The sequence below is a fragment of the Hylobates moloch genome, unplaced genomic scaffold (assembly GCF_009828535.3).
Source record: "Hylobates moloch isolate HMO894 unplaced genomic scaffold, HMol_V3 SCAFFOLD_12, whole genome shotgun sequence".
Lineage (NCBI taxonomy): Eukaryota > Metazoa > Chordata > Mammalia > Primates > Hylobatidae > Hylobates > Hylobates moloch.
This window is the reverse complement of record NW_026652287.1, coordinates 31,252,265-31,276,094: the sequence shown is the minus strand read 5'-3', so window position 1 is coordinate 31,276,094 and position 23,830 is coordinate 31,252,265. Positions and strand designations below refer to the sequence as shown.

The 23,830-nt window shown below is 39.8% G+C and overlaps 2 protein-coding genes across 6 annotated transcripts in view; one reads left to right on the top strand and one right to left on the bottom strand.

The window, feature by feature from the left end:
• CHPT1 (choline phosphotransferase 1) overlaps positions 1-23,830 on the top strand; it is a 31,223-nt gene continuing 7,393 nt past the window's right edge. Inside the window, exons 1-6 of one of the 4 annotated variants that reach the window (XR_009209039.1) lie at positions 1-526; positions 16,163-16,310; positions 16,580-16,721; positions 19,104-19,188; positions 22,464-22,595; positions 22,787-23,047. Coding sequence is in view for 2 of the 4 variants with exons in the window: in XM_032168882.2 (XP_032024773.1) it covers positions 254-526; positions 16,163-16,310; positions 16,580-16,721; positions 19,104-19,188; positions 22,464-22,595 (780 nt within the window). In the remaining 2 variants the exon portion in view is untranslated. The remainder of the gene's footprint in view (positions 527-16,162; positions 16,311-16,579; positions 16,722-19,103; positions 19,189-22,463; positions 22,596-22,786; positions 23,048-23,830) is intronic. The other 3 variants (XM_032168882.2, XR_004250712.2, XM_032168883.2) reach the window with 3 other exon arrangements.
• SYCP3 (synaptonemal complex protein 3) overlaps positions 13,399-23,830 on the bottom strand; it is a 28,809-nt gene continuing 18,377 nt past the window's right edge. The window contains exon 9 of one of the 2 annotated variants that reach the window (XM_032168884.2): positions 13,399-13,553. In XM_032168884.2, coding sequence (XP_032024775.2) covers positions 13,425-13,553 — 129 coding nt within the window. In that variant the 3' untranslated portion in view covers positions 13,399-13,424. The remainder of the gene's footprint in view (positions 13,554-23,830) is intronic. The other variant, XM_032168886.2, reaches the window with a different exon arrangement.

Here is a 23,830-nt window from a genome sequence, read left to right as displayed (position 1 = left end):
CGCCCCCAGCCGGACTCTTCCCCGAGGCCCCGCCCCACCCGCGAGCCGCACCCGCGGCCCCACCGCTTCTGGGGCTGGGGCCCCGGGACCCGGGCAGCCCGGCCTGACCTCGACCTCTGCCGTGCGGGCCCGACCGGTGAGTCCAGCCCGGCCGTCGCAGGCCCCGGCCGCCAGCCCCTCCCTCCACCTCTCCCTGCCCCCGGCGCCAGGCGCGGGCTGCCCTCGGTGGCGGCGGCGGGGCCCGCAGGCGGCCATGGCGGCAGGCGCCGGGGCCAGGCCCGCGCCGCGCTGGCTGAGGGCGCTGAGCGAGCCTCTGAGCGCAGCGCAGCTGCGGCGACTGGAGGAGCACCGCTACAGCGCGGCGGGCGTCTCGCTGCTCGAGCCGCCGCTGCAGCTCTACTGGACCTGGCTGCTCCAGTGGATCCCGCTCTGGATGGCCCCCAACTCTATCACCCTGCTGGGGCTCGCCGTCAACGTGGTCACCACGCTCGTGCTCATCTCCTACTGTCCCACGGCCACCGAGGAGGTAGGGCTGGCCGCTCGCCCGAGCCCGGCCCCAGTTGCGCTGCGGGCGGGTCGCTGGAGGCGCCGGGGGAAGGGCGGACCCACGCGCGGCTGAGCTTCTCCCGGGCCCCGGAGGGGCGGACTGGCCACTGCCCCGGGCGGTGTCCGCCCTGGGCCGCCTGGAGACTGTCACGGCACTATCCCAATCCCGTGACCATCCCGAGCCTCCCCTGGGCAGCGGAGGGGCTGTTAAGGTCACTGCCCTAGGTCCAATGTCCCCGCAGGTCCTCCCGACGGCCGCGGACGGGCCGGAGGGCGCCTGCCCAGCCACTATCCCATGCGGCGCCAACCTGTGGGATGGACCCGCGGTCGGGTGCTTTGCACACTGGGGACTGAACACCCCCATCTCCGTCCTGCCTGGCACAGGGACTTGTGCCAAGCCCCGAGACGCTCTTTGAATACTTTCGTAACCGTTCGTTTCTGGAAGGTTGAGCTAGTGATCTTGAAATGACTGGTAGCACTGATCAAAGATGAGTTAAGAGGTAACTTCCTCTTTGCTTCATCGACTTTTTCAAGAAAAACAAACTGGAATGTTATCAAGGCAATATTTTTTTTGTCATCACAACCTAGGGCTTTAAAAAAACCCCAACATTTTATTAGCAATAATTACATTTGACCTTTGTACAAAATAAGGAGTAAATATAGGCTTTGGATAGCTGTTCATCAGAAGCACCCTTTGGGCTGAGTGTGGAGGGATGAGGGCAGAGTGGAGTTCATTCCCATCTATAGTTTATACTACGTGGGATAAATATTACATTGCACATTCTGTGACATTACTTTCTATTCTCTGCTCCAAATAGTGAAGTCCCTTTATAATCATTTGAGTGTAGGCCTTGTGGAGGACTCATGGGGGTTGAGGATGGATTAACAGAAATACAGTGGAAATATTTCATGCCCTCCATGCATGCATCCATTTTGTTGTTGTTGTTTTTGAGACAGGGGTTTACTCTGTCACCCAGGCTGGAGTGCCGTGCCGTGGCCCGATCTCGGCTCACTGCAACCTCCGCCTTCAGGGTTCAAGCGATTCTTCTGCCTCAGCCTTCCAAGTAGCTGGGATTACAGGTGCGTGCCACCACGGCCGACTCACTTTTGTGTTTTTAGTAGATACGGGGTTTCACCATGTTGGCCAGGCTCATGCATCCTTTAAAAACAAAAATTTGATCGAGCCTACATTTTAAAATATCTTGTCAATGGTTCGATATGCTTATTATGTATTTCTTTTCTTTCTTTCTTTTTTTTTTTTTTTTTTTTTGAGACCGTCTCGCTGTGTCACCCAGGCTGGAGGGCAGTGTGGTGATCTCGGCTCACTGCAACCTCTGCCTCCTGGGTTCAAGCGATTCCCTTGCCTCAGCCTCCTGAGTAGCTGGGACTACACGTGCCTGCCACCACGCCCAGCTAATTTTTGTATTTTTAGTAGAGACGGGGTTTCACCATGTTAGCCAGGCTGGTCTCGAACTCCTGACCTCAAGTGATCCGCCTGCCTCGGCCTCCCAAAGTGCTGGGATTACAGGAGTGAGCCACCGTGCCAGACTTATTATATATTTCTTAATAGACATTCCCATTGTCATTTGCCATTGCTATTCATTTACATATTACATATGAAAAAGTAAGCTGCTTTAGTTTTTGGCTGTTTTGCTGCCTGTTTCTAGAATTTACCAGAGGGAGTGCCTTAGAATGAAAGGATTGCTGGGTTGGAAGTGGAGGTCTTGGTTTCTCACTGGCTCTTCCACCACAGACCTGCTGGGTCTGTGTTCCCACATATAAAATAGAAAATAATGCCTGCCAAAACAACTTGACAAGGATGCATTTGAGGACCAAATGATATATATGCAGATAAATGTGAAAGATTGTGATGTGCCTAACAAATTAAAAATATTACTCAACACATTAAAAATATTACTGTTATTAGACAACATCCTGAAAACACAGAATAAAATTTAGTTTTGATTGGGTCCAGATTTAGCTAACAGCATTTGAATGTTTCTGATATTGGCCAGTTAAGTTGTGGACTCTTCAATGTTATTATTAATTTAAGAAGCATTTGTTGAACACTTAGAGCAGGGCATACAAAAAAAGTCAAGAGCTTCTGCTTGGGGAGGTAAAGGGAGGCCTGATGGAAGAGGTACATTTATGATTAATTAGTTTTTAGGATCAGCCTCATGTGAAAAAAAAAAAGGGGGGGTGGAGGGTGGGGATTGGAGGCATTTAAAAATAAAGTGCAAAATCAAATGGCCCAAGAAGGGGAAATGAGAGTTAAGAGTTTCTGAAATGTATGTCATTAGAACCTACATATGCTTCTGAGTGACTGATGCAGGGAGGGGAAACGCCATTACAGGATCCACATTGCTTGTTTGGTGAAAGCCCAGCAATAGTGTGAAGAGTGTAGCAGTTTCTGGCTATTTTCCCTTAAGGTCATAGAACTAGCAAATGACTGGATCAGGTAGGATTCAGATCTAAGTTGGTATGACTTAAAAAATAAAAAGATCCTGTGTTTTATATAATAGAAGTATGTAAAGTGCTTTCACATCCATGGTTGCATTTGTGTCTTGTATCAGCCGAAGAGGTTAGCAAGTTTTCCGCTTCCTACAATGGCCCTTCTACCACCTCAGTATTTCTTCTATCCATCTATCCTAAAGTAACAGTAGTAAATGTTTTCATTAGAGGAAATTGAAGCCCAGAGATGTTAAGTGACTTTCACCTGGCTTAGGACTTCTTTTCTGATTCTCAGACTTAAGAATTCTTAGTGCTTTTTCAGACTTGACAGATTGCTTCCAGAAAGGGTCAGCAAAAGCACATAAGGTTTTTGGATTTAGATGCTTGGGCTTATCTACTCATATAGGCTTTAATACTGAGTGCATGAATAATAACATTTGATATGTTTTTAAGTATGATGCTAATTTCTAGAACATGACTGGGGATAAAGGGAAACTAATAGAAAAAAAAGTTGTGATTTATATTTAGCTTCTGCAAACTGCTTTTCAAGCCATCATTTCCATTAAGGAACTTTGTACTCCAGCCAAATTGAACTTCTTACTCTAGCAAGGATTTCTCTCCTTCTTATCCCTCTCTTTTCCCCTTCCTCTTCCTTTCTTCTGTACCAGTTATCCAACTATGCACCCATCTTTCAACACTCAATTCTAACACTATATCCTTATGAAAGTTATCTTCCTTTTCCTAAGTCAAATCAACCACTCTGAATTCCCATGATAATAACAATAACTAACTTTTACTGGGTATTTACTGTGTATCAGGGATGATTTTAAGTCACTTTTATTCTCTCATTGAATTCTCTCAACAACCTTATGAATAAGGTACTATTAATATCCTCATTTTATAGATGAGGAAACTGAAGGAAAATTATCCTCTTCTAGAGGGGCATACCTTTAAGTGGGGGCCAGGATTCCAAGCCAGAAGCTATGCTTCCTTTGTAGGGCTTTGTAGCTCTCCTGTGGATCTTCACCGTTTTATTTTGGTTATCTGTGTCCTTATTGAGCAGGACAACCTACCAGATTTTAAGTTCAGACAGCAATTGCTTGTTCATTTGTATAATCTCTATAGCACAGTGCTTTACATCAAACAGATGCTTATAATTTTGCATCAAACAGATGCAATAATTTAGAAAACAAACATTTGTTTTCTAAATTATTGGCTGCAGGAATGAAATAACACAATGTGATGTCAAGAGATGATGTTTTTCAACCCTTATTCAGTTTTAGCTGTTCTTGGGTTAAATACCTAGCAATTGTTTGGCCTTGGTAGTTTTAAGTAGAGTAAGCAAGTGTTAGGGCAAATGGAGAAAACAAGAACTTTGTCTCCTCACTTTGATGAAGCAGTTCTATCTGAACATCACCCTAAGTAGGTAGTCCCTGGCCCCCATTCCTTGGCTACCTAATCTTAAAATAGAATCACAGATTCTTAGAGTTTGGAAGGACCTTAGAGATTATTTAATGTAACTCCTACATTTATATATGTGATAACCAGGTGATTTGAATCTAGTTCTTCTAACTCCAGCCTAGTAGCAGTCTCTCCTACTAACTCCATGCACTTGTGTTTGACTGGTATACACTGTGACTCCATTCTCTATTACATATCCGATTAAGTGTTTCTGCCCTGTCTTCGTGATCTGTGCATATAAATCCATGTCAGTGTCTTTATTAAGAATATGTTTATGGCAGGGACAAGTGCCTAGCTTAAGGTCAGGTCAGAGGGCATTAATTAATGCATTTCTTGTGTTTGTGATGATAAAGAGTTGAACTGAAAAGTAAGTATACCTGAGCATGCCAGAAACACCTTAAGAAATGGTTTATTCTCTGTTTAAATAACTTATTTAAATAACTCATATTTTAAACAGAGAATAAACCATTTCTTAAGGTTATCTTTGTACTACATATTGCCTTTTTTATTACATATTGAAGAGTTATTTTGGGGGGGAATAATAGAAAGAAAAGGAAATAACCTTTAGATTCCTACTCAGACTTTTTTTTATAGGATTTGGTTTCTTTGAGATCTAGTATATTTCCTTTTTAATCACTCTTTTACTCCCGCTTTTTTAAAACCAGCTCAGTAACTTTTCAAGCATCATTTATTAAGGCAGGACTCTTGTAAGGGCGTGACCTCTCTCATTAAAACAAAATGTAAACTCCAGATTTCCAGGAGATAGAAGCAGGGAGGGACTTAGGGTGAGGCAAGCCAGGACTCAAAATTTAAGGAGGCCTTTGCAGGACTGTGAGAATGAATGTCCCCTTAACTTCTGCAGCCATGGTGCCTCCTTGCCTCACCCTTAGTCCCCAGTCATCTAGAAGGAGACTCTTCAGATAATGTGGAGGTAGCTTCCCTTGATTCCTATGGCTTCACTATACTTAATTCCTAAAGAATAAAACTGTTTCTCCTTTCGAATTCTGGTTCAAGTGTGGATAAAACATGGCATTGTGGTATTTAGAAGAAGCTTTAAGTTTTCCTCCTGGTGCATTTGATTGGGGTAGAAGGCTACAGCTAGACCACTTGGGATTTGCGAAGTTAAAGAACAGAACAGAAGCAACCCAGTACAATTGATGTGGATGATAGATTTGGCCTCAGGGGAATTCTCTTCACACCCCTCTCTCTTTTTGTTCCCCTTAGCACAGTGACAGGCTGGCATTTTCAACAAGAACCCTCATAAGTATTAAAGAAGAAAGAAAACCAAAATGATTCACACTAAACGTAAAAATAAAGGCCACCTTTCAAAGTACAGATTTCTCAGGTCATGAGAAAACCCCATTGGCCCTGAAGTGCTGGTTTAACTGCATTTGTGTGTGATGTCAGTCTGGTTTCCTTTGCCGCAGCTTATAACCTGCCTAATTTCCTAAAAATGGATGTGCTCTTCTCAAATGCTAGTTCCTAAACTGAGCCAAGACCAAAGGTCTGGGTTGAAACCAGTAAGCCCCTAGGGCCTTCCTGATTGGCTTGGCAGAGAATGGTCTTACCTTTTCTGACCACCAAGGCTCCTCTGGAGCCTCCCCAGGCCTCAGGTAGGAACCCTCCCTCCGTAAACAAGGAAGCGCCCTGCCCATCACAGGCTCCCAGTAAACAGTGTGTCATAAGCACATCTTAGGCACTTATTGCGTTAGAGCAGTTGTAGGAATGGAGCAATCAGTCATTTCTACTTCTTATGTCTTCCAGAGTCAGGTTAGCAGTCTATTAGAAACTCTATTAATTCTCTTTTAAAAATCGTAGAATCTCTTGTGACCCCTGGAATAACGAAATGAAAAAAAATCTTAAGAGTCACCTGTCTGGGTGGAAAGTCTACCTTTGGCAGCATACTAGCATTACATGTTTTTCACATATGCACAATATGTCTTCTAATGTCCTTTCTTCCTATGTCTTAGAAATGCAGTTTCTATTTTTATGAAGAAAAAAGTCAATGTTTGGATAATTGAAATCTTCTTGTTACCAGCTGACCTAATGGTTATTGGTTATCTAATTCCCTTCTGCATAGATGTCAGTTCATCCAAGGCCATTTCAAGCAAAGAGTTGTTGTTTTTTTTTTTTTTAGTATAAAAATTTACATAATGAACATTGTATAGTTCCAGTATTTCCTAGTTTGGGAAGATTTTTTCTTTTATATATTATCTATACTTGCTTTTATTTACTATTTTTCTTTATGCCAACCTTAAATCAACTCTTTTAAAAACTTTTACTCTGACTTAATATTTATAAAATCATAGATATGATATGCTATTTTTCTTTTTTTTTGAGGTGGAGTTTCGCTCTTGTTGCCCAGGCTGGAGTGCAATGGTGCAACCTTGGCTCACTGTTACCTCCGCCTCCTGGGTTCAAGTGATTCTCCTGCCTCAGCCTCCCAAGCAGCTGGGATTACAAGTGTGCGCCACCATGCCTGGCTAATTTTGTGTTTTTAGTAGAGATGGGGTTTCACTATGTTGGTCAGGCTGGGCTCGAACTCCTGACCTCGGTGATCCACCCACCTCAGCCTCCCAAAGTGCTGGGGTTACAGGCATGAGCCACCGCATCTGGCCCTATTTTTCAAAATACATTAAATTTTTTCAAAATATATTAAAATAAACATAAATATTCAAATGAAAAATTTACCTACAGATCACCTAAAATTATCTGATGGAGTATCGGTAATAACAGTAACAGTAACAAATACTGAGCTCCTTCCATATGCCCATCACTTTTATAAACATTTTACATGTGATAAGTCATTTAATTTTCACAATGAGAGAGGAGCAATGATTATTACCATTTTCAAATGGAGAGACTAAGGCACTGTAAAGTAATTCATCCAACTCATTTAGCTAGTAAGTAGCAGAGCAAATGTGGGTGCAAGTAGAGTCTAGAGTCTATGCCCCAACCACTCTGCAAGAAAAACCTGGGGCATGTATTCTTCCCATTGCCTTTTTGTTTTGTTTGTTTGTTTGTTTGTTTGTTTGTTTTTGAGATAGGGTCTCACTTGGCTCACTGCAACCTTGGCCTAGTGGCCTCAAGTGATCCTCCCACCTCAGCCTCCCAAGTAGCTGGGATTACATGCGTGCACCCCCACGCCCGGCTAATTTTTGTATTTTTAGTAGACACGGGGTTTCACTATGTTGGCCAAGCTGGTCTTGAACTCCTGGCCTCAAGTGATCTGCCCGCCTCAGCCTTCCAAAGTGGTGAGCTACCACACCCAGCCTGATTTTCATCATCTATGTATTTAGCTTCTACAGAAGATTTTTAGAAAAATAGAATACGTGGCCGGGTGCGGTGACTCATGCCTGTAATCCCAGGACTTTGGGAGGCCTAGGTGGGTGGATCTCGAGGTCAGGAGTTTGAGACCAGCCTGACCAACATGGTGAAACCCCATCTCTACTAAAAATACAAAAACTAGCCAGGTGTGGTGCACATCTGTAATCCCAGCTACTCAGGAGGCTGAGGCAGGAGAATCAGTTGAACCTGGGAGGCGGAGGTTGCAGTGAGTGAAGATTGCACTACTGCACTCCAGCCTGGGCGACAGAGCAAGACTCTGTCTGAAGAAGAAAGAAAGAAGAGGGAGAGAGAGAGAGAAGAAAGAAAGAAAGAAAAAGAAAGAAAGAAAGAGAAAGAAAGAAAAATAGAATACATATTTCATGCCCATGAGACGATTACATTCTAATATGAAAGATAGGGCCACATACAAATGAGATGACATCAATCTAGAGCTGAAACATACCTCAGAAACTGTCTAGTCTAGCATTTTCATTTAGAGAAGACCTAAGAACATGTTCCAGAAAAATCAGTATTTTGAGGCCGTAAGTGAAATTTGTCCAGTGAGCTCAGTGGATCTCAGCATGAGGCTTTCACCAGATGCCAGTGTCATGCCCTTGGGCTTCCCAGGCTCCAGAACCATGAGCCAAATAAGTCTTTTCTTTATAAATTACCCAGTGTCTAGTATTCTGTTATAGCAACAGAAAATGGAGTTACACAACTCTTATTTGAAAAAATGGGAGGCTATAATTATGAAACAATTAATGACTTATGTAGAATTACTTCCCTTAGTTAAATTAGATCTTTACTTCATTAACTAAAGATGGTAATTTCAAAGCTTTGCTTTTTAAATTTGTTCTGCTACCTGTGAAATCATTTAAAATCAAGGAAACTAGACAACAGAAACAGTACATTCTTATAAAGTCATGAACGTCATTGTCATGTAGTTCCTTATATTTGTATACCTGAGGTACTAACCATCTAATGAGCATATTTTGTACAACAGAAGGCCTATATATTTGCAAAGACTGCTTTAACCCTGAAAAATATTTGTAGAAGGTGTATTTTTAAGGGAGTAGGTAGGAATGGGATGACTGGAGATAGGTAGGTTTGTGTCCTTTGATCTCTCCCTAGATGAAGTTGTAGGTGGAGTAAGAGGTGTATCAAGCAGTCCTTGAAGGAGGGGGCACGTGAGTGCTTTGCTGAATTGGGTGAGAAGAGTGTTTAGAAAGGAAGAAGCCATGAGACAGTATTAAGTCATAAATAAACAAGAGGACTTTGTGGGTGGAATGGAGCTGGAGTATGAAGGTGGGTGATCGAGAGTTATGCTGCGAAGAGACTCTTATCAGTGAGTAAAGAGCTTGTGGTCATTCTATATCTTTTACGTCTTCTAAGACTGGTTTAGGAGTGGCCAGAAGAGCTACTCCTAAACTCATGTGCTCCTTGATGTGCTTCTAAACTAAGCACATGAAGGCGCTCCCCTAAATCTCCTGTAATACAAATAGAAAATTATTTTTGCACAAACACCTTTATTGTCACACTTGGCCCATTAATTGAGGGATATTGGTTAAACATATACTCTGTGCCAGAGTAATATTCTAGAGTACTGGGAATGTAGGGGTGAGTGAGAAAGACACAATCCTTGCCCTCTCTGTGCTTTAATCAGTTCAGCCTTAGAAAATGAAATATCTTAGGTGAGAAGGCAAGGAAAAGGGAAGAGTTAATTTTGGAGTTTTGGATTGGGTATGTGGGGGGCAGGTGGCTTTGATTAGGGAGACCAAGATGAAGGCACTAGTGCTGTTTCTCAGTGAGTTACAGGGTTGTGGGCAAGGAAGAAGAGAAGTAGATGCCTCCTCTCTCACCTCAATCTTTCTCCTTCAGTCACTGCGTAGTTCCGTCTCTTAATATGGAAACGTTAAGATTCATATACTTATGGGCCTTTTTCCAGAGAATGCAGAGAGCATACAGGATTTTGTCAGACGTGCAGTTCACCTCTGGATGTTTTCTGGAAGAGTAAATAATGTGTGAAAATTGAATAAATTAATGGACTATCAGACTTGCTGTTTGCTTTTTTCCAGTATAAGCTTTGTGTCTTTGAGACAATGGTAGGAGTGTATGACTTCCTGGCTAGGATGTCAGTTTAATTTGTTTGTGCTTCTGTACAATAGTTACAGTGTTGTAAGAAAGCATTGAGGAAGTTTTAAAATCATAATTTAGTTTTATCTAATCCTGTAATGATTAGAATCCTATGAATAATTCAAATAACTAGAAAAGCTAAAATTTCCCAAATACGTATTTTATACAGCTCTTTTTCAGTGTATAATTGAAAAACAACTTAAATTTTAATCAGTGGGGTTTTTTTTAATGACGGGTTATGATTGATTTTTAGTAGTTATTTTGTTTTCTAGAATAAATTTATATGAAATTTAATATATCAAGTAAAATTCATTGTTAGGGAAGCTATTACTTAAATCATGATATAGCCACATAATTGAATACCATGCAGTCATTAAAAAGAATGATGTAGATCTCTGTGTTTGACCTGGAAAGAGTTCTGTAACATTGTTAAATTTGGATACAGTAGATATTATGAAAACTATATAATTAAAACGTATTTATTTATTTATTTATTTATTTATTTATTTATTTATTTAATTATTTAGAGACAGGTTCTCACTCTGTTGCCCCAGCTGGAGTGCAGTGGCTCACTTCAACCTCTGCCTCCTGGGTTCAAGCAGTTCTCGTGCCTCAGCCTCCTGAGTAGCTGGGATTACAGGAGTATGCCACCACAGCCGGCTAATTTTTGTATTTTTAATAGAGACAGATTTTTACCATGTTGGCCAGGCTTGTCTCAAACTACTGACCTCAAGTGATCAGCCCACCTTGGCCTCCCAAAGTGCTGGGATTACAGGTGTGAGCCACCACATCCAGCCATAAAAACTTTAAATGTTAGAATGGAATATTACCTAGAGAAGTTCTACTACTTGGAATAGATTTCTTCTAACAAACATTGCTTATGACTTTATAATTCACAATCCAAGGGTGAGTTTTTCATCCTTACATTTAAATTTTTTGAAAATAAGTTAACGTGAAAACTAGAATTGAGTTAGGGAGGCTCTGTAGCTCCCGCTTCCATCAAGAGTCTCTTCTGGCTAGGCACAGTGGCACTCGCCTATAATCCCAGCATTTTGGGAGGCTGAGGCAGAAGGATAGTTTGAGGCCAGGAGTTTGAGACCAGCCTGGGTAACATAGCCAGACACTGTCTCTACAAAAAATTTAAAAAATTAACCAGGCGCCGGGCGCGGTGGCTCAAGCCTGTAATCCCAGCACTTTGGGAGGCCGAGGCGGGTGGATCACGAGGTCAGGAGATCGAGACCATCCTGGCTAACACGGTGAAACCCCGTCTCTACTAAAAAATACAAAAAAATTAGCCGGGCGTGTTGGTGGGCGCCTGTGGTCCCAGCTACTTGGGAGGCTGAGGCAGGAGAATGGCGTGAATCCAGGAGGTGGAGGTTGCGGTGAGCCGAGATCGCGCCACCGCACTCCAGCCTGGGGGACAGAGAAAGACTCCGTCTCAACAACAAAAAAAAATTAACCAGGCATGGTGGTGCACACCTGTAGTCCTAGCTACTGAGGAGGCTGAGGTGGGAGGACTGCATGAACCCAGGAGTCTGAGGTTACAACATGTGCCTCTGCACTCCAGCCTGGGCAACAGAGTGAGACCTGTATCTAAAAAAAAAAAGTCTAATCTATAATTGTACCATTTTTGGAAAGGGATACCTGGAAGGAAGTTGTTCTGCTGTGCCTGGCCAAATAAATCCCAGCCTGTTTGCAGGGATAACAAGTTAGAAAAAAAGTGAGAAAGTGCAAACTATTTAATCGCTTTCACCTAGGAATGGAGGTGGTGACCAAAGGAAAAAGAGGAGATAGGTCTGGCTCCTGAGGCCTTGGGAAGACTGGGAAAACTTGGAAAGATTTGGGAAGAATTGGAAAAGGAGTGAACCAAATATTGGCAGATCATTGTGCCTTTCTGGGTTTAAAAGAAAGACTCTTGTGGCTGGCACCATTTCCTGTGGCTCACTACCACTTGAAAGTGTATTGTGTGAGGGGGAAAGTGCTTATCAGCAGGTTTGATGGAATAGGGAGTTTGTGAAGATTTCAGGTGAAGAGTTCCATTCAGTCTGTGTGGCCTGTGGTAGGATAAATCTCATCAAAGTGCAAGTTGGAAGACCCGATCTAGTTCCTCGACCCAGCCTAAGTGCTTGCCTTGATGTAAATTATCACTCCTCCGTTTCACTTTCATGTTTAATAAAAAGAATATGATAATAACTGCCCTATCTCTGTGGATTTATGTATTAATTGAAATAATACGTTAGAAATGCTCTTTGTCAGCTGGGTGTAGTGGCTCACGCCTGTAATCCCAGCACTTTGGGAGGCTGAGGCAGGTGGATCATTTAAGGTCAGGAGTTGGAGACCGGCCTGGGCAACATGGCGAAACCCCATCTCTACCAAAAATATAAAAATTTAGCTGGGTGTGGTGGCGTGCGCCTGTAGTCTCAGCTACTTTGGGATCACTTGGGCCTGGAAGGCGGAGGTTGCAGCGAGCCAAGATCCTTTACTGCACTCCAGCCTGGGCGACAGAGCGAGACCCTGTCTCAAGAACAAAAAAAGAAAGAAAAGAAATGCCCTTTGTTGTACTATTTAAGATCACATTACCTTTGCAATATTATCTCTTGTAAATTACCTGTTCCAGGAACATGGATCTAGTCACTGACTCCAGTAAACCTTTCACTTTCAGCTAGAAACTTTGGTTTCTGCCTAGACTTCCTCTCTTCCCTGTTTACATTCCCAGTCTCTCCCTATTTAAACGCCGCTAGTATCCTAATGAAGTACTTTTAAACTGGTGAACAGTCTTCATTTCCCTTTTCTAAATGAAGAGCGGGATATAATTTGGGGCAGAGTCACCACCAGTTGTGGTGTAAGGGTTAATCAAATTTATTTCAGTATGAATTTCAGTTAATACCTGACCATGAGACCTGCCTATACCTAGTTTCTCAGATCAGAGATCAGAATTAAGCTTTAAATGTTGACTTTTAGAGTTCTCCTTGAGAAGATCCAGATTTTCAGTATAAAGAGTTACGCAGAGAAATGGAAGATCCCTCTGACATTTTGTCATTACAGAAATTTTAATAACTTCAACGTCCAATTTTACATATGTCTGACGTGTAACTTTGCTTTCCTTTAATCATCAAAATTAAAAACAATTTCTCATAGTAGAAAAAATGGGTAAGAATTTGCTAGTTTGATATGGTCAACTAATTTTTGATAAGGGCCCCAAGAGGACACAATGGGGAAAGGATAGTCTCTTCGATAAATAATGCTGGGAAAATGATTTCCATAGGCCAAAAGAAGGAAATTGGACCTTACGTTACACTGTATACAAAAATAAACTCAAAATGGATAAAATACCTAAATATAAGAAAACTGTAAAACTATACCCAAAGGAAGTGAAATCATCACCTTAAAAAGATATTTGCACTCCCATGATCATTGTAGCATTATTCACAGTAGCCAAAATACAGAAACAGCGTGTCTGTTAACATATGAATGGATAAAGAAACTGTAGTATACACAATGGAATATTACTGAGCCCGAAAGAACAAAATCTTGCCATTTACCACAACATGGATGAGCCTGGGAGACATTATGCTAAGTGAAATAAGCCGGACACAGAGATATTGTGTGATCTTGATCTCGCTTATACACAGAATCTGAAAAAAAAATTCAGAGATAGAGAATGAAACTGGTTATCGGGAGCAGAGGGGTGTAAAGGGGAGGAAATGGGAAGAGGCAGGTCAAAGGATACAACATTACAGCTTTGGAAGATGAGCAGGTCTAGAGATCTGATGTACAACCTGAGGGGTATAGGTTAAAAAAATTGAGCTGTAAAATGAATAGATTTTAGCTGCTCTTGCCACAAAAACAAAAAAATGGGTAACTATGTGAGATGATGGATACAGTAATTTGCTTCAGTTTAGTACCGTTTCCATCTATCTACATATCCCATAACATCATGTTGTATACATAATAAAATTTATCTTTAAAAAAGAATTTACTAGTTCGAAAAGAATTTACTAGGTTAACAGAATTGTTCTCTGCAAGACACTTTGGGATTCTTTCAAAAGATTCTGGGTAGGATGTGTTGTTTTTCATTTTTGTACTGTCATGATGACTGCTCAGTTTTCTGTTTGCCCTTTCTTAAATTGTTTCATAGTTTCCAAGATAAACTTTTAAGAACATGCTCACTGGAACTGAATATGATATTTTATTTATTTTACTCTTCGAGACAGGGTCTCGCTCTGTCACCCAGGCTGGAGTACAGTGGCACTCACTGCTCACTGCAGCCTCGACTTCCCCAGGCTTGGGTGATCCTCCCACCTCAGCCTCCTGAGTAGCTGGGAATACAAGTGTATGCCACCGCACCAGGCTAATTTTTGTATCTTTTGTAGAGATGGAGTTCACCATGTTGCCCAGGCTGGTCTTGAACCCCTGGGCTTAAGCAATCTGCCCACCTTGGCCTCCCAAAGTGCTAGGATTATAGGTGTGAGCCACCGAACCTGGCCTGTGATTTTCTGCTTACTACTAGTTTTCATTGATTTAATTATGATGTGCCTTGATGGGTTTTTAGAAAATACTTATTCTGTTTGGGGTTTGTTGAGCTTCTTGGACATGTGGGTTTATAGATTTCAACTTTGGACATTTTTCATCATTTATTTCTTCTTATATTTTTCATGCCCCCATCTGCTCTTTTCTCTTTTTAAGACTCCAGTTACATATGTGCTAGACTGCTTTCTGTTGTCCCACCACTCGCTGATGCACAGTTCAATTATTTTTAGTCATTTTTCTTTCGTCATTTTGGATAGTTTCCGTGGGTACATGCTTATTGATCTTTTCTTCTGTGGTGTCTAATATGGTGTTAATCTCACCCAGTTTGTTTTACAATTCGAATATTGTAATTTTCATTTCTAGAGGTTTCACTTGAGTCTTTTCTTCCATTTCTGTTTATAATTTTCCTGTTTTCTTCTACTTTCTTGAACATGTGGAGCATATTTATAATAACTATTTTGATGTCCTCATCTGCTAATTCTATTACTTCTGTTCATATTGATTCTGATTGTATTCTGATTATATGGATTTTACTCCTAGTTGTCGATTATATTCTCCTGCTTCTTTGCATGACTGGTAATTTTTTACTGAATGCCAAACCTTGTGAATTTTACCTTTGGGATACTAGATTTTTTCCCCTAAGATGTGCTTTGTGATGGCTGTAGTTAAGTTGCCAGGAATTACTTGGATCCTTTTGAGGCTGGATTTTAAGTTTTGTTAGGGCTGTCCAGAGAAGCCTTCAGTCTAGGGTTAATTTATGCCTGCTGGTAAGGCAGTACACTTCTGAGAACTTTACCCAATGCCCCAAGTATTAATGAGGCTTTCTGCTTTGCCTGGCGGGAACATGAATGTCCCAGCCATGTATGAGCTTTGAGAATTGTCTGAGCTTCAACATTGCAGTGCTTCTCTCCCTGGCCTTTGTTAAGTTTCATCTCATTCAGGCACAGGTGAGTTCTCAGCCGAAGACTGAAAGATACCCTTCCATAAGACGTCCACAACTTGTGCTCCTCTCTCTGTGCAGCTCTGTCCTCTCAGGCACTCTGCCTCACAAATCCTAATTGCCTTGACCTTCCTGAACTTTGTGTTTCTCTTAAACACAGCATGATCGCTGGACTCTGTTCTAGTCATGGGACCTGCACTGTGGCCTGGAAACTGACTCTGGGAAGTGAGCTGGAGCAGTCGCAGGGCTCATCTCATTTGTTTCCCTTCTGTGAGGAATCACAAGCCTGCACTGCCTGTAATGTTTGAAAACTTTTTTGTGTTTTTTTTAAAATATATTTTATTGCCTTTCTAGTTATATAAGGTGGGAGAGTAAATCTAGTCCCTGATACTCCATTGTGAATGGAAGCAGAGGTTGGCAGTTGGCCCCTAAGGTCTTTTTTCACAGCAAAAATTTAACAGTAATTTCAAATCTGTGGCATAATGCATAGTATTATATTAAAAGAGCCAGGGATGTAAGAATCAAGATCAGGGTCCTAATCCTTACTCAGTTGTTTAACTTTGTGTTTCTTACATTGTGGACTTCTGTGACCCTCTACCTAGATGACTTAAAGCAGTTAATTCGATTTCTCAATTTAATTCTCATCTGTAGAATGAGGGTTAGAAACGTTCTTTATAACACACGGGGTGCTACAAAGTGTGAAGCCTTAGGTTGAGCTATTTTCAAAAAGCTTATTATCACTAACAATCTTTATTTTATTTACATTTTTTATAGGCACCATACTGGACATACCTTTTATGTGCACTGGGACTTTTTATTTACCAGTCACTGGATGCCATTGATGGGAAACAAGCCAGAAGAACAAACTCTTGTTCTCCTTTAGGGGAGCTCTTTGACCATGGTTGTGACTCTCTTTCCACAGGTAAATTAGTGGAGTTTTTTTTTTTTTTATGATACCTTAAAAATACAATGAACTAAGCTGTCTGAATGGTCAGTTTTTGGATGGATATACATTTGGAAGCGAATGTATGGAGTTGTTTAAAAAGTATGTCAAGAATTCATTTTGATAAGTGTACTTTATTTTAATGCCATGATTATTTCCTTAGAGCTCCGTATTTCTAAACAGCATAGGGTAATTATTTCATAAATTATTTTTAATTCTTAATGATTCTTAAACTTTGTTTCTTTCAGTATTTATGGCAGTGGGAGCTTCAATTGCCGCTCGCTTAGGAACTCATCCTGACTGGTTTTTTTTCTGCTCTTTTATTGGGATGTTTGTGTTTTATTGCGCTCATTGGCAGACTTATGTTTCAGGCGTGTTGAGATTTGGAAAGTAAGTATGCTTTTTAAGTTGTACATTAAAAAATATAATTGAATTCATTTGCACAATCTGTTATATCGTTCATCAATAATAAGGAGAACAAATCTTCAATCAGTAATTTAAATTAATTCGTCGGAGTACTCATAAATGCTACACCTTAAGTCTTTTAGGTATTCTGCATGTTATAAATAGTTACATTATTTGATAATAATTTTATTTTTCTTCTCCTCTTCTCCAACTTAATCATTAGCCCAAGTTTACAATAGAGAGGATTAAAAGAAAATTAAGGGACCTGAATAATATAGAAAAGGGATATGCAGTACTTAAATAAGCATTTGATTCATATAATAAAATAATGCAGTATGGAGTCTAAGGTCCTTTTTTGGTCGAATCTTCGTGTGCACAGAAAGGGGACCCGCCTTGACAACAGTCACCAGCATCAGGTAATTGTGAGACTCTCAACTGTGGTAGGCAATTGGTGAGATAATGTAAAAGCACCTTGTAAATGCTAGTGCTAAACATTAGATAGTATTATCTGCCTCTGGTGCCTCTTTCTTAGAGACCAGGAAATAGTGCACAAAGCAGGAATGCTATTCTCTGTTCCTCTTTTTCATATAGCTCCCTCTCGGTCTGATCCTTTTAAGAACTTTGTCATTTGCTCATTTTGGCTTTGGCTTCCCATGTCTACTGATTCTTTTTAGCCCCACTTTATTGCTGAAAAGGAGAAACAGTAGCTCTGAAAAAAATCTCTAATGATAAATGATAGGAGAAGCTCAAAACTATGGATCATTTAGCAGAGGGCAGGCTTCAGGCAGTTGATTCTCAATTACGGAATAATTGTATTTACCACCTATCGAGCACTTACCTGTTTCAGGCATTGTACTAAGAGCTTCACAGGCATTATCTTATTCCTTACATTTATCCCGTAAGGTGGGTATTACCTCCATCTAAAGACATTGGGGCATCCAGGCAGAGATGTAAAGTATGTAGACAGATATAAAAATCTAGAGCTCAGGAGGCCGGGCGCGGTGGCTCACGCTTGTAATCCCAGCACTTTGGGAGGCCGAGGCGGGCGGATCACGAGGTCAGGAGATCGAGACCACGGTGAAACCCCGTCTCTACTAAAAAATACAAAAAAAAAATTAGCCGGGCGCGGTGGCGGGCGCCTGTTGTCCCAGCTACTCGGAGAGGCTGAGGCAGGAGAATGGCGTGAACCCGGGAGGCGGAGCTTGCAGTGAGCCGAGATCGCGCCACTGCACTCCAGCCTGGGTGACAGAGCGAGACTCTGTCTCAAAAAAAAAAAAAAAATCTAGAGCTCAGGAAAAAATGTAGATTGGAGATAAGGATTTAGAAGTCATTAGCATATAGATGGTAGTTTTAAGTATAGATAAAATTGTTCATAGACTATAAAATTCCAGATGGAATTCTGAAAGCATCATCTAAGATATGAATAAACAGGCAGTCTAGGAAGGAGCATGAGAAGAGCTCCAGCAAGGGAGGAAAATCAGGAGAGAACATGGAATAGATAAAAACACAGCAGAGCTTTTCAAGAAAGAGGGTATGATCAGCATCTTAAATATTGTAAAGAAGTTATGCAAGATAATTAATGAAATGTATCCCTTAGATTTGTATCCTTTAATTGAAATTGAAAATTGAAGGTCAATTCACCTTAAACAATTTTAGTAGAATAATAGGGCCAAAAGCCAGACTACAGTGGGTTAAGCAACAAACATGAAGAGAGGAGAGAATTACAAATGTTGACTAATTTTCGGTGAGCCTATTCGTGTAGCATAGGAGAGAGAGTGACAGCTTCAGGGGAATGCAGACTAGAGGGACTGATGCTGATTGGTTAGTGGTTTTTTGAGAAATTTAAGCATATTTATTAGGGGAAAAATGTCTATGGAAACTAAAAAAACTACAGTGACTATTAGTACCTCAATGAAGAAGACTCTTGGAATTTTCCCTACTTTTTAAGTGAAATTGGCCTGGGAGTGTTTAAATTTGCCTTAAATCATATGGTTGTTTTTATTATAATTTTTCCTTATGTACACAAGTAGTGGGTAATTGTTGTGAAAAAACTTCAGACTTTACAGGAGTACATAAATTAGAAAATAAAAGTCTTTATAACATCAGTGATAACTATTAGCAATTTGATACATGGTATATATTTTTTTCCTTCTGCATGTACTGTTACCTATGTGTGAGCACATGTTGTTCTGTAACCTTTTTAACTTAACAGTGTAGTCAACTGATAATTCAGTAATGGAAGTAAAGGTAAAAATAAACTAAGCCTACAGAGATTTTTCCATCTTTGCTATTTAATACATGATTAACCTCCATATTCAGGAATTTTATTTACAAACACCTTATCGATTCTTTGTCCTTCCTCTTTAGAGTGGATGTAACTGAAATTCAGATAGCTTTAGTGATTGTCTTCGTATTGTCTGCATTTGGAGGAGCAACAATGTGGGACTATACGGTAAATCCGAATATTTAAATTTATAATTAAGTACTTTTCAAATATTTAGGAAAAAGTATTGCATTGTTAATTTTCTTCAGAAATCCTTGGCATTGTATTTAATTTTTTTCTCTTTTTTATTGGTGTATTTAATATTTGTTCCATTTCTTAACATTTTTTTCTTCATTTTATAATGTGTATTATCCTATATACCTTATGGCATTTCCTCCTATGCATAAATATATTGCCACATAGAAGAAAACAACCTCATTTCCCTAATACTAAATGAAACAAAAACAACAACAGAAAACACATTGGAATAACTTTTTCCAGGGTGAAATAAAATAAATATTTTAAAAATAAATCCAGTAAAATATTTTACATTTAAAACTAGTCACTCAATATTAGGAAAGTAGTTAATTTGCATTTTTATAATCTACCTTGAGGTGAAGATTCCCATATTAAGGAATGTTTTTATTTTCTGCCTGCTTGGTGACCTCAGTATTTTCATAAAAGTTGGCTCTTAGGAGGCCATTGTCATAAATTCAAGCTTTTTTGCAAAAGAAGAACATTTCTGAAGAAACAATTATCCTGTTACCACAACCTAAGTCCACCATACTGGCTAACTGACTCGCACTTTCTGCTCATAGTGTTAAGAATAATAATAAGGATATCAATAGTCAACAACTAACAGTCATTCAATACTTATGTTCCTAAACATTTACCATCAGTTTTATCTGCCCCTCAGAACAATCCTATAAAATAGATATTATTAGTATTATGCTTGATAAATAAGTCTTAGGGCGATTAAGTAATTTGTCCAAGGACACATGAGAAGTGCTGGAGCTAGGAATTAAACAGACTGATTCCAGACTGTATGTAATCACTAAGCTATACATCTAGTAAAAATAGTAAGTGATACAAAACTAAACATAGTTTTACCACATGATCAGCACACTCCTTGTTATTTACCTAAATGATTTGAAAACTTATGTCCATACAGAAACCTGTACACAAATGTTTATAGCAGCTTTATTCATAATTGCCAAAATTTGAAAGCAACTAAGATGTCCTTCATCTTAGCTGGATAAACTAATGCTAAAAAGAAATGAGCTATCAAGCCATGAAAAGAAGTTATGCGAGGAACTTATGGAGTTCCAAGAAGTTATGGAGGAACCTTAAATGTTTATTACTAAGAGAAAGAAGCCAATCTGAAAAGACTGCATATTGTGTGATTCCAACTGTATGACATTCTTTAAAAAGGCAAAATTATGGAGACAGTAAAGGGATCAGAAGTTACCGTGGGTTGGAGGAAGAAGGGATGAATAGGTGAAACAGAGTATTTTTAGGGGAGTAAAACTATTTTTTATGATACTAAATGGTGGCTACATGTCCTTATACATTTGTCATAGCACATAGAATGTACAACACCAAGATTGAACTCTAATGTAAACTATGAACTTTGGGTGATAATGATGTGTCAATGTAGGTTCACCAGTTGTAACAAATGTACCACTCTGGTGTAGGATGTTGTTGGCGGGGGGGTGGGGTGGCTATATACTTTTCCACTCAAATTTTGTTGCAAGCCTAAAACCACTGTAAAAAATTAAGTCCATTAAAAACACAGTATGAGGCCAGGAGTTCAAGACCAGCCTGGGCAACTTAGCAAGACCTTGCCTCTACAAAAACTCTTTAAAATTTTAGCCGGGCATGGTGGCATGCACCTGTAGTCCCATCTACTCAGGAGGCTGAGGCAGGAGGGTCAACTGAACCCAGGAGTTCAAGGCTGCAGTGAGCCATTATCATGCCACTGATTACACTCCTGCTTGAGTGACACAGCAAGACCCCATCTTTAAAAAAAACAAAAAAGATTTCCCTGTAGCATTTAGTATCAGAATTGCCAATTATCATTTGTCAGTAGGCTTCAAAATAGACTTTGGGCATGTTTTTAAGTAGTAGTGATAGATTCCCCAGTACATTCATATTCCCTCTCATCATGTAAGAGTAAATAGAATCAAGGGTATGCTACTATAGGCCCATACAAGATAACAGAGGGGTGCTATGTGTTTTTTGTAGTAACTGTTCAGGTTGTGCCCGTAAGAAGGTAAATGTATGGGCCGATCACCTGAGGTCAGGAGTTAAAGACCAGCCTGGCCAACATGGCAAAACCCTGTCTCTGCTAAAAATATACAAATTAGCCGGGTGTGGTGATGGGCACCTGTAATCCCAGCTACTCGGGAGACTGAGGCAGGAGAATCACTTGAACCTGGGAGGCAGAGGTTGCAGTGAGCCAAGATTGCGCCACTGCACTCCAGCCCTGGGCGACAGGAGACTCCGTCTCAAAAAAAAAAGAAGGTAAATGTAGACCTAGAAGCAGTTAGACAACTCTAGTTATTAAGTCAGGTGTGGTTGTCTTAAATTTGGAATTGAATCTTAAAATTGTTTCACTCAATGTTTTGGCAATATTGTAGGAAGAAAACATACCTGCTTATTCTTACCAACAAGAATACTTACTTTTGATTCAGGTTTTCTAAATTTAATTATTAACCTGTAGTTTCCACAAATTTTGGTACATTATTTCAGTCTATTTTCTAAACATAGTAGCCTCTAGCTTCTGGCAATTCATTGTTACTGTTTTTTAAATCCTTTGCTGCCTTTGGAAGTTTTCTTGAACAGCAGTTGACCAACAGGTAAATATATTGCTAGAGATTTAATCCTGGATATTAACTACACAGATTTTTTGCTTGCATACACATCATGATATTTGTTACATTTATGATGCAAATCATGGTGTCTCCCTTTCCTGTGATGCTACTTTTTAGAAGCTACTAAATTCAAGTGAACTATCCTTTTTCATGTTTAAGTCAGATGAAATCTTATGAGATTAAACATTTAGTCATAGTTATATAAACAGACTAAGCTGGTTTGGTGGATTCATTTTTCACTTAGGAAGAAAGCAGTTTCAAAAAAAAAGTCACTTTAGGCTGGTCCAGTGGTAGTCAGTTATCTCAATTGATTGCTTACAGTCAGTTACAGGTCAAACTCCTTGTTCTTCTCTTTCCCCCCCTCATTACTGTACTTGGCTAGTCTAAAAACAATAATAAAAATTTAAAAACTAAAAAAGTTAAATAAAAAAAGTTTTTAAGTTATCACTTTGGACTATATTCCAGAAGTTGAGGTTTGATCACAAGAAAAAGGATAGCTTATTGTACAGGGCTTATCATTATGTTTCTTTATTATTTAGTAAAAAAACAAAATTCTGTTGTCTTAATTGTTTCTTTCTTCTACTCCTAAAGATTCCTATTCTAGAAATAAAATTGAAGATCCTTCCAGTTCTTGGATTTCTAGGTGGAGTAATATTTTCCTGTTCAAATTATTTCCATGTTATCCTCCATGGTGGTGTTGGCAAGAATGGATCCACTATAGCAGTAAGGCATTAATTTCATCATTCAGTGTTAATTTTATGATAAATTTTCTTATCACCAGCTATAAAAAGATTAAAATATGCCAAAGTTCAAGAATGGGGAAGGAAACTAAGTATCTTAAAGAATTCATTTTAGGCACATAGTACAAAAGCATTTTAAAAACAGTTTAAACTGATATTTTCCTCTTTCTACAGGCTTGCTCTGCATAGACTTTTCTGACATCTAGTTTCATTGCTGCACATAATTAAGAGTTGCCATTTGTTTTCCTGCATTTTGTGCCTTGAACTAATAGCAGAGAGGAGGAAGGGTAGGGAATGTATGAGTTCCTGATTGAAAGCAGGAAAGCAGCCAGAGGTCCATGGTTTCACATATGGGGCAATTTATTACTCATCAAGTAAATTTTATTGAAATTTCGCTGAAATATATTTGAAAGAACTATTCTAATATTTCAAAAGGTAAAATTTTAACTTTAATTCTCAAGTGGGTATACTTTGTGCTTGTGTTCTTTACACCTTGCTCATGCAAGTATTAAATATAATGCTTTTGTATTTTTTCATATTTGTTTTTTAAAACTTCAGTACTTTTAAGTGGGCAAGAGTTGGAATTCCTGCAAACTTTTTAAACAAATGTAACACCTATGTTTTTAAAAAGCCTATTGTCATTTTCAAGGTAGTTGAACAGAAGAAGACAAGTACTTATTCCAGTGATACCATCTTATACCAAAACATTGTTATAATGCCTTTTTCAGGGCTGGGCACAGTGGCTCGTGCCTGTAATCCTAGCAATTTGGGAGGCCGAGGCAGGTGGATCACTTGAGGTCAGGAGTTCGAGACCAGCCTGGCCAACATGGTGAAACCCTGTCTCTACCAAAAATACAAAAAAATTAGCTGGGCATGGTGGCCCATGCTTTTGTAAATCCACCTAGCTACTTGGGAGGCTGAGGCAGGACAATTGCTTGAACCAGGAGGCAGCGGTTGCAGTAAGCTGAGACGGTGCCACTGCACTCCAGCCTGGGTGACAGATTTTTTTTTTTTTTTTTTTTAAAAAAAAAAAAAAAAAAAAACAGAATGCCTTTTAGGATTGCTTTAACCTATAGCATATTCACTTTAATTTCTTTTGTTGTATAGTTCAAAATTTCTATCCTTTAAATTAAAGTCATTTGGAGCAAGGTCTAATAAAATATTAAACATTAGATATAGCATTTTTAGTAAAAAAAAAGTCTCATTCTTTTAAAAGAC